General features: G+C 37.3%; 1 protein-coding gene across 1 annotated transcript; it reads right to left on the bottom strand.

Annotated features, from left to right (window-relative positions):
• Positions 1-9252: 9252 nt before the first annotated feature.
• Positions 9253-13726, bottom strand: LOC111515851 (putative exonuclease GOR). The gene has a single exon (XM_074180073.1). It carries the CDS (start codon positions 11506-11508, stop codon positions 10120-10122), a length of 1389 nt encoding a protein of 462 aa, XP_074036174.1. The 5' UTR covers positions 11509-13726; the 3' UTR covers positions 9253-10119.
• Positions 13727-16194: the final 2468 nt, after the last annotated feature.

Below are 16194 nucleotides of genomic sequence, written 5' to 3'. Positions count from 1 at the left end.
GAATGTGTAGAATTAGTTGAAAGACACGCCAGATGAAGCCATTGTATGGCGAAACACGTGTTGCGTTTTTGTAAAACAATTTAGTGAAAATCTCACAATAAAGTGTTTTTGGAATACGTTAGAAAGGTTTTGGCTTCATACGTCTCCATCTTGATAGAAAAATCAGTAGGAATCTTCCAAAGAAAGGAAGGAAGCAATCAATTTCAAAACAGAAGTAAGGAAGAACTGTATCACAGAGTCATATAGACACACTTCTGTGTGAAATATCAATCGGGTAAAATCTTCATTATTAGTAACACAAAGGGGATTAAATAGTCTGATTAAATAGTTAGAATTTTTTTGACTGCTTTGAGGACATATTGCAGTGACTGAAACAGTCGTTCACTTAAATTTCTATAAAATGAATGTTGTCGATGAATGACGCAATGTACAGCGAGCATATCTGGAATTTCAATCCAACTGAAGTTTTCAGATGATTGCACAGCGACTCATCAATATTTTCAGCCATTTCATCAATTAGTGTTTACACAAAATTGTTGCTCAAAAGGATTTTATGGATAATATCTGCTGCCGATTTATGTAAAACCGTAGTTATCACTTCTTCATTGCCGGTAAAATGAACTCTTCTTTAATGGTATTTAATTTCCCTGTTCGAGCAATTAACAAAGAGATATTGTAAGAAGCTCGAAGTCCGTCATCGTCTTGCTTAGCAGCCGCCAAAAAAGTTATGATACACTTGCCTGAGCATTGTGGTTCTTCATCAACTTTTGAAAATAGGCTATATTTTTGTCTTTTCACTCTGAACGCATTTTATTCAAATGGTCTTGAAGGCTTCATCACCTGAAGATGACACAAGAATACACTTTACCGAACAAAACATTGGCAATTTTAAAAATGCATTGATGAAAGAGGATTGGAAAGACCTTCGCAAAATTTCAAATGTTCATGCTAGTTTTGAATATTTCTACACTATATTTTTATATCATTTCGATTTGAATTTTCTCAAAACAGAATATAAAAGTAATAAATGTCTCTCCAAGAATTGAGTTACCAAGAAAGTGAAAATATATATAGTCAAAAATTGAAAGACCTTTTTGTCCTACAAAAGAACTGTGCTGAAATTATCCCTATCTATAACCAAAAAAAAAAAGAGAGAACATGATAAATTAGTAAAAAAAAAAACAAAAAAATACTACTATCAAAAAAAATTGTTAACTCTGAAAATCAGTCAAAAGCAAGTTGGCAAGTAATTTCTGAATGAAACAATGAACAGATGAAATCTACTAATGTTACATTAAAGATTGAAGGTGAAGTAGTAGAACACCCAGAGGAGATTGCTTCAATTTTTAATGACTTCTTTATAAATTCAACAAAAAATTTGATAGGTCAAATGCCTAACTCGAAGGTATATATAGCTCAAAGTTCGTTGAATATTAATTCAAGTACTTTATTATATCTCAATCCGTTTTGTGAACCAGAATTACTGAACTTATTGTTGAGGAGAATGAAAAATAAGTATTTTTCAGGCTTTGACGATATACCAATTTTTATTCTTGAAAAGCTCTTATCATGTATAATAAAACCTATTACATATTTGATAAATTATTCATTCACTTCAGTAACTTCTGCAGAAAGTATCAAAATCGGAAAAATTATGCCAATTTTTAAAAAGGGTAACGTAAATTCTCCTGAAAATTACAGACCTGTCACAATCCCATGTAGTTTTCAAAAAGTATTTGAATATGCTTATTTAGATCGATTCATGAAATTCATTGATAAATTTTCAATTTTGAATGATAAACAGCATGGCTTCCAGAAGAATAGGTCGACGATAACAGCCAGTTTGGATTTTTATGAAAAAATTGTAAACCTGATTGATGCAGGCGAGAGCCCTGTTGGGGTCTTTCGCGACCTCAGTAGGGCTTTCGATTGGGTCAATCATAATAAATTATTGATGATATTAGAGACATATGGAGTCAGGGGTGTTGTACTTCAATGGATTTTAAATTTTTTACAGAATAGAACTCAGTATGTGATCATAAAACATAAATGTAAAGGTGGGATAATAACAAAAAAATCAGATAAAATCAAACTCTATATGGGAGTGCCGCAGGGATCAATATTAGGTTCTATCCTATTCATTCTCTACGTTAATGATATAGAGAATGTTTTAGGGAATGAAATGTACACAGCATAGGCTGACGATTTTACGTTAATTCTATCAGATTCTGATGATGACCGCCTTGAACAAAAATGCAATGTATATATGGAAAAGTTAATTGCCTACTATAGTGGTAATGACCTACATTTCAACCAGTCGAAAACACAAATCGTGAGGTTTCATAATAGGCGAAAAACGTTTCAGCAAAAACTCACTTTTACACCATCTGATAATGAACTGAAGGGCAGTACTGCAGAAACCGTGAAATTTATAGGTGTATATGTTGATGAATGTCTTAGCTGAAAATGTCATTGTGAACAGTTAGTGTCAAAGTTAGGTAGCATTATTTCTTTTTAGGAATTTAAAAGAGATACTGGAACAAAATCAGTTGATAACTTTCTATCACGCTCAAGTAAATTCACGACTGAGGTATGGGTTGTGTCTGTGGAGTAATACTATCCATGCACGGGATGTTTTCATTAGCCAAAAAAAAAATTTTGAGACTAATGGCAGGAGTTTCCTATGATCATTCATGTAGAAGTAATTTCCCTTCTTATAAAATTTTACCTCTAGCAAGCTTATATATTTTTGAAGTATGCGTCTATATATTCATGAATATTGACAAATTTTATAAAAATTCCAACATTCATATATTGAACACAAGGCAAATAAATTATATTCACGTTCCATATGCGAGACTCAATATTACTTTAAATTCTCCTAATTGTATTGGACCTAGGACCAAATAAATTATATTCACGTTCCATATGCGAGACTCAATATTACTTCAAATTCTCCTTATTGTATTGGACCTAGGATATATAACCATCTTCCTGAAATTATAAAAGCAACAAAGCTTCAAAAAATCTTTTAAAAGGCTTCAAAAAAGCTTTAAATGACTTCCTATTGGAGAAATGTTTTTACTCACCAGATAAGTATTTCAAAGAAAATTTTTGATATTAACTTGTGCTTGTTTAATGTAATTTTATGCACTTTTATTGTGACACCCAGTTTTTGTGGTATTTTGTTTCGTTTTGTAACCACTTTATTTTATTTTATTTTATTTTATTAATGACTATTCCTATACATTTTGGATGTCAAATAGAAAATACATATAATCATTATTTTTTTTTTCACCGTAGTGTGCGCTGGTCAGGCCCTATATCTCGAAGCCCCGATACATTCGGGAGGGCGCGCCAGCATTATCAACCAATGACCACTCCCCACAGAGTGGGGTAAGTGATCATTGGGTCCGAGAATCATGTGCCCTGAGCAAGCGCACTGAGCCAAGAATGACAGCCTTCTGCATCTGTGTGGCTGATTTTAAGATTCGAGAGTAGAGAGGACATCATTCCACCAAGGACTCCAATAATCAGAACAACCATCTTGACAGAGTGATCTGGATAGAGTCTGCGGAGTTCGAAGAGAAAATCTCGATATTTTATCCGTTTTACCTCCTCTTTTCTGACGATATTCGTCTCGCCAGGAGCTGAAAACTCCACGACAAATATCGTTTTGATCTGGTGGTCGAGAAGGACTACATCAGGCTTATTGGCTTGTATTATTATTATTATTATTATTATTTTTTCCACGAAATAATAATAATAATAATAATAATAATAATTATTATTATTATTATTTTTTTTTCCACCGTAGTGTGCGCTGGTCAGGCCCTCTCCCCCGAAGCCCCGATACATTCGGGAGGGCGCGCCAGCATAATCAACCAATGACCATTCCCCACGCCGTGGGGTAAGTGATCATTGGGTCCGAGAATCGTGTGCCCTGAGCAAACGCAGTGAGCCAAGAATGACAGCCTTCTGCATCTGTGCGGCTAAGATTTCTGCCTTAGTGCGGCAAGCCGGTATGATTTTGAGATTCGGGAGTAGAGAAGACATCATTTCACCAAGGACTCCAATAATCAGAACGACCATCTTGACAGAGTGATCTGGATAGAGTCTGCGGAGTTCGAAGAGAAAATCTCGATATTTTATCCGTTTTTCCTCCTCTCTTCTGACGATATTCGTCTCACCCGGAGCTGAAAACTCCACGACAAATATCGTTTTGGTCTGGTGGTCGAGAAGGACTACATCAGGCTTATTAGCTTGTATGAGCCTGAGGGTGGGGAACGAATAGTTCCAATAAATTCGGCACTTCTCGTTCCCCACAACGGATTCAATATCCCCCGGAGCGTAGGGCAACACCGGTGTCTCGTCAATACCGTACGAGTGCCGTAGATGGTAATATAACACTCTTAGGGCCGCGTTATGTCGATGGATATAGGCCGAGACCGCATATGCTGGACATGCTGATAGCAAGTGCATTAGTGTCTCGGGCGCCTCGCGGCAGGCCCTGCACCATGTGTCAGGAACCTCTATACCCATCACGCGACTGCGGTAGACTAAGGTGTTGAAGACACCATCCTGGCAAGCCATGATGAACCCCTCAGTTTCCGACTTCAGCCCACTCGACCTGAGAAAAGCGATCGTCAGGCGCTTTGATAAGCCAAGGTCTTCAATATTATTGAAGAAGACCCCATGCATTGGCTTATCCCTGTGTCTCCGCAGAAGTAAGGTGATCTCTGCGGCTTTTATCTGAGCTTTTTGCTGAACGGGTTCCAACTCGGTGACAGAGTTGTAGTCACCTCGTTCAGAGTCGAAAACTATACCAACTTCATCAGCTACTCGAGCAGCTGCCCTAAGGAGAAATGCTCCAATTCCGGCTCTCTCATGGTCACGGACCATGCAGAGAAGGGGATCCGAACTCCTGACGACTTTACAGGCTGTATCCAGTACTATTCTGTCATGTAGACACTCCAAACTCAAAAGTCCACGACCTCCCTGTTGTCGGGGGAAGTACAACCTTGGAACGGACGATTTGGGATGCAAACTCCTATAGAGATGCATCATTTTTCGGGTCCTTACGTCGAGTTGATACAGCTCCTCCCGAGTCCACTTCACTACTCCAAACGAGTAGAGTAAGATCGGAACGGCAAGCATATTTGTTGCAGCAACTTTGTTCTTCCCCGACAGCTCCGATGACCAGATCTGTCGAAGTTTGTGCTGATACTTGCCGCGGAGAGAGTTTTTCACTGCGGTTACCTCTTGTGAGTGGCGTTGTTCCACCCCGAGGTAAGTATACGTCTCTCCGGCATCCAAATGGTGTAGGATGCTTCCATCTACGAGCTGCACATCCTCTCCGTAGTCCCCGCATCGTCCTCTTTTGAGATGAACCATTGCACATTTGTCTATCCCGAATTTCATACCGATAGCATGCGTGTACTCTTCCACCACCCTCAAGGACTGATGGAGATCCTTCTCTCCAGAGGCATAAAGTTTAAGATCATCCATATAAAACAGATGGGTGACCTTGTGCCTCCGGTTTCCGTGGGTGCCACAGTTATACCCTCGAGTGTTTCTGAGCGCAACGGATAATGGCAATAGTGAGATGCAGAATAGAAGGGGACTGAGGGAATCACCCTGAAATACACCCCTTCTGAAAGTGACCCACCCTGTTTGGACTCTTGCTTGACCAGATGTTATGGTGAAGCGAGTTCGCCAAAGTGGTATCAGTTGTTCAATGCATCTCACTATGTTGTCGGGTACCGCAAGGCATCTGAGCAAATGCAAGATGAGCTCATGTGAAATTGTATCAAATGCCTTATGGTAATCGATCCAGGCCATAGAGAGGTTACGCTTATATTGTATCGAGTCCTGCGTTACACATCTATCGATGAGCAGGTTCTCTTTACATCCAGCGACTCCTCTCTTCGACCCTCTCTGCTCATATATCCGTTCGAACACTCGGTCAACTGTGGTGAGTATTCGTGTGTATATGAGATGCTCGTAAACAACTTATAACACGAATTCAAGCATGTTATCGGTCTGTAATTCTTAGGAATCGACAAATCTCCGCTTTTGGGGATGAGAACGGTCCGCTCCTCGACAAACCAATCCGGAATCGGCTGCTCTCCGTCCAGCCATGAGTTGAAAACTCTGGTCAGATGGCGGTGGGTACTTGGTAGTTTTTTCCACCAATAAGTGTTCAGCCCATCTGGGTCTGGAGCAGCAAAGTTCTTGGAACCAACAAGGGCTCTTCGAACGTCATCCGGGGTTATCGTGTTGCGTAGTTCATTGAGCTCAGGCTGTCGAAGCTCTCTGTTGAAAGCTTCGAACTGCGCTAGGGCTGGAGTGTCTAAGTTGAGTGGCTGCGGGTGTTCATAGATATCCTTCCAGAAGGATTCCACCTGATCAGCAGTCGGCGGATTATCCACAACACGTGGAGGCTCTTGGAATAAGCGAGAAGGTTTCTCGCGGAACCTAAGATTTTCCGCGATACTTTTCGCTCGCCTCACTAGTGACTTCTTAGCAGCCACTAGCATTCGTATCCTATCAAGACAGTGCTGTTTGGTGGTCAACAGCACGCCTTGGCTTAGAGTGTGATGGATACGTCGTAGATTGGCGGCTATTCGCCGCACTGCGGGCGTGAAAGGCCTATTGGCCGCCATGTAGTCCATCACACATTGGATACGACACGCGTGTTGTCTCGCCGACGTGATCTTAGCCTCCATCTTGTGTACACGCCGTTCAATCTTCCGAACCGCAAGGCCGGGATTTCGTCCTTCCGATTCGAAAAGCGAATGGAAGACGTTATACACGGCGGTGTTGATTTGCCAGATGTCAGCCTCTTCTGTCAGAACACTATGAACCTCCGCATCCAAACAAGCCAGTTCTTGTGGCTTCAGGGGTCTAATTCTGTGGAGCGCCCTGCGTGTTTTGATTGTCGTCTCCATTGGTGGTATGGTGCAAGTCTCTTCTTCAACCGCTTCTACCACTTCGTTAGCAGGCTGGGGAGGAGCTATGTAGCCCTGCCGCCGAAGATAGGATACGTAATCCCTAAGATTTTGGGCGGAAAAGGCGGCATGCTCCGGATGTGTTTCACACCACAGAGCATGCAATCTCGTCATGTACCCTCTTCGTGCGGGCTCACTACTCTCGTAGCAATGCATAAGGCTATCTCTCAGCTCATGCGTCCACTCAAAGCGTCCATTGTCGTAGCCAGGGTTGTCGTCGGTAAGCAAATCATCGTTATGGGCCCCACCACCTTGCCTCTGACCCCTTCGAGCGGGTCGATTGTGGGGGCCTCTTCCTTGATTATTGGGAACCAACCGGTCCACCGGGTGGTTAGCCCTGTGGACCCACAGGACTAACCCTGTTATTATTATTATTATACCTATTTTTAATATGTGTCTTTGGAGGTGAGTCCTCACGTGCGACACTTGCAGACACGACGAATATTTTTCAGTGTTTGATGTATTGAAAAAATATCTTGAGATATAAATAGCGTTGTGAACGCATTGAAAATAGTGAATATTATTTAATATATTTGTAGTCTATATTTATAAATGAATTAATATGAATTGATAAATAAATGTGTAGTAGGAGGATATTGATTTAAGTGAATTTCAAAATATGAAGTAGTTGAAGCTACAAGTCATCAATCTCCCAATGAATCACATAAGTTCCCCCTATTTTTTTCTGGGCCTCTTACCGCCCTCACCAAAGCGCTCAATTTGGGAAATACTGCCTAAAATAGATACTTTGGCTCACTATGAAATTTGAAACTTTTTTATAGATCAAACAATTTGTACACGTCTTGGCACTATTTGTTTTTGGTGGGATATCAATTCATATTGTCCGTTGCTTACAGTAGTCACTATTATAAAAAAATGAGGGTCAATTTCGGAATATTTGTAACGAATTAGCTATAATACTAATTTTTATGTGTGGAGTCGTCCATTATATTTGTGATGTTTTATAATCACTAAAACCTCATTTCCCTCCTGCTAATAAGTGATGAGCTTTTCGACTAGTCAAAAATCTATCAAATATCATCTTTAAAAACAGGTAGGAATAATCTAATGTGATTAGGCAAGTTGCAGGTTATTTCGATTGACAAAAAATTAGGAAGGAAAGGTGTAATCATATGAAAAACATGTAATTGTTTTATCCGCGAACGGAAAAATCGTTGCCTGGTATCTTCGAGTCAAGGTCTCGCGGCGCTATTCAGTTTTGAAATCGCGCGTTGAATGAAAAAACCATTACTCGGGATCTCACTGAACCACTTTTCTACCATATCGTATTTCGTTATTTTGTTTGGAACCATCTTCCACCTTTCAAACTTTACGGGAATGAACGATACCGTTTCAGATTGAACGTTAGTGAAAGTTCCATGCAAACTTCTATTACAAGGAATAGAGAGGAAAAAACAAATGCGACATCTTGAATGCTTAAGTCATTAAGAGTTCTAACTGCCTCAAAAGAGGTACATTTTCTTACAGTGTCTGAGGATTGATGATATAGGTCATTAGCGAACCGCCCCGGCTCCGCATGGGTGCAATGCTGATACTTAATATAAATTCCCCCATCGGAAATTTGAAGGCATGGAGCAAAAGTAATGAAAAAATAATTTTGTTTTATAGACGCGACTTTTTCCTCCGCGGCTGGCGCCCCAGTTGGAATATTTAAAGATCCCTTTTTATTGCACATCTACAACATAAAACGAAACTACATACAAAATCTCAGCTTCCGAATATACAGCGATACGGAGAAACAGTGATGAAAAGGTAATTTTCATATGTGAACGCGTCCCTTTTACCCGCACGGGGGCGCCCCAGTTGGACTATTTTAAAATTCTTCCTTAGTGCACATCTAAGACCTAAGAAGCACCTATTTTAGCTTCCTAGGACTACGGAGAAACAGATGAATTACTAAGTGTTAAGTGAGTGGCTTTCGCATTGATAAGTATAGAAGTTGCGATGAACTTGAAATTAATTTCACCAAAATTTTCAATTCCTTAAAAACAAGTCGGATTTAATGGCTTTTAGATGATACATTCTCTTTCTTCCTAACACGTCAAAATGTTATTGAGAATATTCAGGTAGGTACTTTGATTGAACTGCCATTTTTGAGGCTGAAAATAATACATTATATTTATTTGAAAATTCAACGCAAGTAACACTGACAGATACTGAAATTATAACAAGCCATAACTCCTCATTCTGAACTAATTTTCTGAATAATATTTTGACATATAATCAACAAAAAGAATACGAATATTGAAAAAACAGTTATTCTGGTTATACATTACGTAAAAAGAAAACGGTTTTCGATTCACTGTCAAAGTCAACTCTTCTTTCAAAAAGGACAATCTTCTTAGCATATCTTCGTGAGAAATCTATTTTATGGCAATTTCTGAATAAAACTTTGAACTATCACACTTCGTTCATCAAAATATTGGTCCGATATGACCAATATGATTTTTGTAAATGAATGTACAATACCCTTAAAATTAATGATCAATAGTTTTTAGCGCTCAAGATTTTCCAATTAAAGGATGAAAGAAATTCACTATACTTCATTTGTGGAGAAGTCATGCAAGTTTAAAAAATGTGTACTTATTGTTCACACTGAGATTTTCCTCCGAAAGCCCTGTACATTCACTGTTCCAAACGTTATATCATATATTGGAAGCATTCAATATTTTATACTGTTTATTTTATCGATTCGATGAGAAAGTACCAATCGTATATGAAATTTCTTGTTTATTACACTTTAGAAATCAATTTATATCTGTGTTCTATCATTAACCCTGAACTTCGCTTTGAGGTGAAAATCCAGTATTGCAGATTTATAGAGAAATATATCATTTTCGCTAAATATACTCATCAAGTTCCGCTTTATTGTATCGATGCATTCAGCTGGCTTCTTTATGTAGTGGAAAACTTCAGGAAAAAGGAATAAAACAAATCAACTAGGAAGTCAAATGACCAAGGAAACCCCCTCAGTTTTTTCAAACATGAAAATTCTCATTGCATACAGAAACAGTTCGATGAGAGTATGATATGCAGTGAACGGTAAGTGCTGAGAGAAAAAATTATAATATCAAATTTTATTTTTATTTCATTTAAATTCATTTAAACAGCTTTGGAAACACAAATCGTTTTTAACACGCCACAACATTAGATCCATGCATGCAGCGGCATCTTCGTAACTGTTATGGCCTTCTGTGCTGGACTGTATATTGCGATGTAGCACCGTTGATGCTAATTGCTTCAGGGCCTTACGATAGGGAAGCCCTTTTTCGTGTTCAAACACAAGGGCGGTGTCTACTATATTTTTATGTGTAATTTTCAGAGCTCGCAAGTCGCTCTCCAACGAATGGCCAATTAAAACAGTTTCTGCTCCTATGAACTGCAAAAGGTCATATTGCACTTCGTGTATCCTTTTTGGGGCATTGATCTCCATATCATGGGCCGTTATTCCAGAAAAGCGAGTATTGTAGTCTACAATCTCATGATACGGCTTCACATAAGAATCATAAACTAAGCCTCCATCCATACGGACAACGGTGACTTTTGTCAACTCCAATCCTCTCACTGTATAACACATTTCACAGTCCAATGCATAAACTCCACTAGTTTCACCGACTTGAAAATCTTGCCTCTGTTTCGTTATTGCATATCCATAGTAAGGTTCTTCTATATCGTTATTTTCGAATCCACTCCATACATGAAGATGACTCTCTGTGCAACCCAAGGAACCAAATTTTTGATAACAGCAATCGTGAACGAAGTATCCATAATTTTCATGTGATGAAATATTACATCGACGCCTTTTGCCCCAATGGTGGTAACACTTCTCCTGCGTAATGTAAGCGTTTGCAGTCGTGAAAAATATTTTCTGGCACCTGCAGCATGTCCTCATCAAACATTTTTCTGTAGGCCTGAACTCCTGGGCATTGATATTTAATCTTCCTTCATGAACCGGAAAGCTAACGCTATGAGATTTTTTCCTTGTTGAACTACCTACTGGCTCGATTGGATAACCTAACGTCAATAATAAAGTAGGTGAGATCACATATCTGAGAAGTAATAACTCAAACGTTCTCTCCGAAACCCCCAAAGCGATAAAGTGAGGAGAAGGCTGCAACATTCCTGAGACTGTCCTGTGTCCCGATACTGAAGAAAGTTGAGCCACTTGATAAGTTGAATCTTGTGGAATGTACTCTCTTCGTGTTGAATTTATTCGTGTACGTGATTGACAATAAGTGTTATTCCTCCGCAATATCCTATGACTATTAGAATAATCCTTTCTTCGGTGAGATTCGTTACGAAAATAATTTGTCACTTCTTGGTGTGATCCTAGAGGGTCATATTTAGTAAAGTAATACTCATCACCGCTTCTTCCCTGTTCGATCCGGACACTATATGAACCGCACTGGCGGGATAGAGGCGGAACAATAGTGGTCGCCAGAACTTTGTACTGTACCAGATCTTCTATCTTACTCATTCTTGGTATTCTCAGAAAATCTCTTTCGTCCACTTCTTCTAGTCCACTGTCGCTGCAAAAAAAAACTATTGGTCACTTTCGTCGGTAGTGTCTGACGAAATGGAATGAAATCACATAATCGTTACATGACCATGAAAATGGTTACATAATTGAGAAATTATAGCCTTTCATTATAGATTTTTTTTGATTCTATCAACAACTGTGATGCCTCTTTAAAGTTGAGAAAAAAGTATAGCCTTTCATGAATATTTTTTTTTGTTTCTACCAACATGGCTCTCTTCGAAAGAAGAAACTTCATACGACGAATAGAAAAACAATTCTCCTTGGCTATATAACTCATAATAACCAGAATCAATAAAATAATGTTATACGGTCTATTGGGGAGCAGCAGCTAATCGCACAAAGATGCTAGATGAGAAATATACTAGATAGTTAATAAGTCTCGGTTTGCTTCGCTTGATAGCTAGGATCGATGTTTGTTACAGAAAAAGTAATGCAGATTATTTTCACGGCTGCCAAGCATTATATCAATCAATAACAAATACGTGGTCCTCAACAGAAACCGCTAACCAAGTTAGCATTATCAGGAGATGATTGAAACTCTCAGCCCAAATTGAAAAATTCAGACCATCGTGTGTTAGTAGTAATTCGAACCCAAAACAACAAAGGGTTTGTAAAATTTTGAACTATATTTCGAATATAAATGAAATTAATATCATTGTACTCACCACTCTCCAAATTTCAGTATCGCAATATCACTTATCACAATTTGTAGCAGAAATATATTTATTTTTTTCTAATCACTTGTATGAGATAAACACTTCTAATGAAGAAAGAAAACTTTATCACCCAAATGAAGAGCACATATAGAATGAAGAAGTATTACTTTCAAGTTCTTAAATACTAGAATCATTGTGATTTCAATTTACCTGTAGAATCTACCTGACAAAATTGCCTGTCGAATTTACCTGGCAATATAGGCAATATATGAAATTTCCTCCTTCACCAAAGTTTGTATCTCGAGTACTTAAACTAACTTCCATTTGTACAAGTAGGTAGAATTTTTTATTGGAGATACGTAGAAATGAAATAAGCCTTCATGTGAAAACTCGATGAATTTGTGAAATACCGTCAACTAACCTCAAATTCTACAAACGTAATATGTAAAAACCACTTTTATCACTTATAATCACAGTAAATTCTCTTTTTATAAATAAATTGTTAATGAATATCAGTGACCACGATATATTATTTGATTAAAAATATTTACGTATATCTATATCTCACGTATATCTCACGGACACGTGTTTCTGGCTATTAGCCTCATCAGCGCGGTGCAGCCAAGTGTGAAGATGGGCAACACTTGTTTGCCGAAAGCAAACAAGTGTAGTAGGTTCAAAAACACTTGAATAAATATCGTGAATACAGTTCCAGTTCTCACGCAAACTTACGTAGAAGTATTTACTTTCTCTGTTGGTTACTTTTTTGAAAAACTAGAATATTGACTAGCTAAGTTCAGGGACTTCTTCTCCCATCGCGACAGTTGACGGTCTATGCCGATAACGACCATCCTCAAAGATAGCACGTGGATATTGTGGTCGGAGAGGAGTACATTTTTACGATGCGCGCACACTGTCACGAACCTGAAGTTAGCTTCTTCTTTGATTTATATGGCCGTTGCTTCTCAGTCGAGCGCATTTGGCCAGACTCCTCCTTTTCATAGTGAACAGGAGCTTCGTCCGGGGGCGCAGCTGTCTTGCTCGAGGCATTGCTGCCACCATAAGTTTTCTCATTCACTTTTTCTTTTATGAAAACATTTTTTACGGGAGGGTCACCAGTCCTTTCGATATGACTTTCACAAATAAAACATCTATTATCGCACTGACTGTCCTCTCAAAATGTCTTTCACTTCGACATTCATTCGAATTTGACTTCATTTTATTTTTTAATAATCGCTAAACAAGTAGTAAGTCAAAATAATCAGAAAAAAAGTTTTATACTCCATTTTAATTATATTATCTGTACGAAAAGGAACAACAAAACGGCGTTGTTATGGATTATGTAAAAGTGATACACGATACAAATTATTCAAAACCAACACATACTATTTTATACATTTTCCAAAGCCTTGTCTTGAATATTGCATAAAATAATCAAATCATCAAGCAAATTACATATTAAAGCATGTGCGAAATGTGAATTGAAAGTGAAAAAATGTGGCAGGAGTGATCGAGGCTTTAAATCTATTGAAGATGTTGCCAAGGATACTTATATTTGCTCACTATATTTCATTGGAGAAATTGGTCCATCAGGAATTTCAACATACGTATATTATTCCTTATCGCATTGTTGACTCTGTAAATTTCATATATATTTTATGTTGTATTAAATATTTCCTTCTAATAAAATTTACTAAACATATTCAATTCAGTATTAACATATTTGTCTAATCAATAAAGTCATATGTACAGCCTCAAAATATTAATGGCTTGATTTATTTATTAGTTCCATAAGTAATACTCTTGTCAACTGAAATATATTTTCAATTACATCAAATAAATTGACATTATTAATAAGAATAAAACTGTAAATACTGATTTGTTTTATATGGTTTTAGTTCTGCAAATGCTGATACCTAACCTCTCAATCAGCTCACTTTTTTTTCCTTTTGGGGATGCCCATGAAATTTTAACCACCTTTTTAATTGTTCACAATTATGACCCTCAACTGAATTACAAGCCAGTAAAGTACCATCAATGGTTTTTTCCAATGATTAATTTGTTTGTAGAGATAATATTCCTTGCCCAGCCATTGTTGACTAAAACAGTACAAATGTTTTGAATTACCGCCATTTCAATTTGGCGGCTACGCTTGCGCTCGTCTTATTATGGAAAGGCCTATTGGATAAGAGAAGAGGGGAGGAACTACAAACCATTCGGATCACATCGAATCGGTGAAATTCAAGAATTAAGAATTGAAAAGGGATTGACTGCCGCTTCATTAGCAACTTTTATTTTTATATCGCTTAGCACATTTTCTAAAGACCAAGTCCTTTCTTTATATATATATATATATATATATATATATATATATATATATATATATATATATATATATATATATATATATATATATATATATATATATATATATATACATATATATTTGAATTCATCAGGTATAGTACTGTACTTTGGATGGCATTGAAGACAAACAAACTTTGAAAAAATGCAGTTTTGTGCTGCGGCATGGTCAGGGTGGATTTGTGTGTGATATTTTGTGAATATATTTTGATTTGAGGAATGAATTTATTGATCAATGCTGGAGGGTTAGGATCATTTAAAAGTTTTTGAGTAAAGTTACCCATGTGGATCTGCCTTCTATTCTACATATTGAGCCAGTTGCATTCAACGATTTTTTGTGAAATATGTTCATATTTTCTGATACCATGAATCAGTCTTACGCAGTTATTTCACACTTTTTGTATTATATCCTTATCGAATTTTGTCAGGCATTGTCCATAAAAGAAATCACAGTAGTTAAAGTGACTCAGGACAAATGATTCACACAATGTTCGCTTCATTTCGAAACTAAGAATATGACGATTACTCTAAATACGTTTCAAAAATGCAAAAGATTCACCAATAAGATTTTTTATGTGCTGAGAAAAACGCATGTCGCCATCTAGGTAATACTAAACCAAGATTTCTGGCTGAATCACAGATTTCCAATGGATAATTATCAATTTGAGGATTAAAACTATTCTTCAAGAAGTTCATATTATTTACTAGCGAAATAAAATACTTTGGATATTTCAGAATTGAGTTTCAAGTTGTGTTCTTCTGATGATGTCTTGATTTTATTCAATTCATTGTTCATGATTTCTTCTGCACGAGGGCGTTATGTTATTTCATTGTACTCTCTTCATCTGCACCATTCATATGTTGTGCATTCTCTATGTTTGGTGAATTTTTTTGTTTATTAGTTGAATTCAGTCAATCCGGAAAAATGGAAGGCAAAAATCCAATTCTTATTCTGAAGATGAAGAATCGGTTGCCACAAAATTTATAAAAACTTTCACAATTTGGACAAGTTTCAGTAATGAGATGATGAAGGACTCGGCCGTCAGTTGAAATGTGGAAGTGAATGTGTTGGGCGATATAAAAATAAAATCAGTCGATGACGCCGCAGTTAGTCCTCGGGAGAATATTTGTTTGAAGGTGATTAACAATGTTTCATGATGTATTTCATCAGTTCGGGCTTCCCTTGTCTGATATTATATAAAATGATTCGAAATCCCTGAAATAACTAAAAAAGAAGAATTAAAATTAAAGAAGAAGAATAAAAATGAATAGCTGAAAAAAAAAAACAAATATATTAAGCAAAAAACCACAAATGAAATAAAAGTGAAATAAAATACAAGCAAAATTGAACAAATTGAATAAAAAAATAAATAAAATAAAATTAAAAAGTTAAGAGATTCCAAGCCAAGTTAATTCACGACGTTTCGATTATCCACAATCGTCTTCGGGTGATGACTGGACCGATTTCTCCGTGAGCTGATTATTTATAGGCCATTTGAGTACTCTCACTTATCTCTACTTTCCTTTTTCCGCTTCACTGGTTTTAGTGGGAGATGACCGTTTGGCGGGAGTTGGCCATTTTTCGCTTGATTATGGGTTTCCA

The sequence above is a fragment of the Leptinotarsa decemlineata genome, unplaced genomic scaffold (assembly GCF_025532065.1).
Source record: "Leptinotarsa decemlineata unplaced genomic scaffold, Ldec_3_MD MMD2_tig00026282_RagTag_RagTag, whole genome shotgun sequence".
NCBI classification, from domain to species: Eukaryota; Metazoa; Arthropoda; class Insecta; order Coleoptera; family Chrysomelidae; genus Leptinotarsa; species Leptinotarsa decemlineata.
This window is presented reverse-complemented; position numbering and strand designations above follow the sequence as displayed.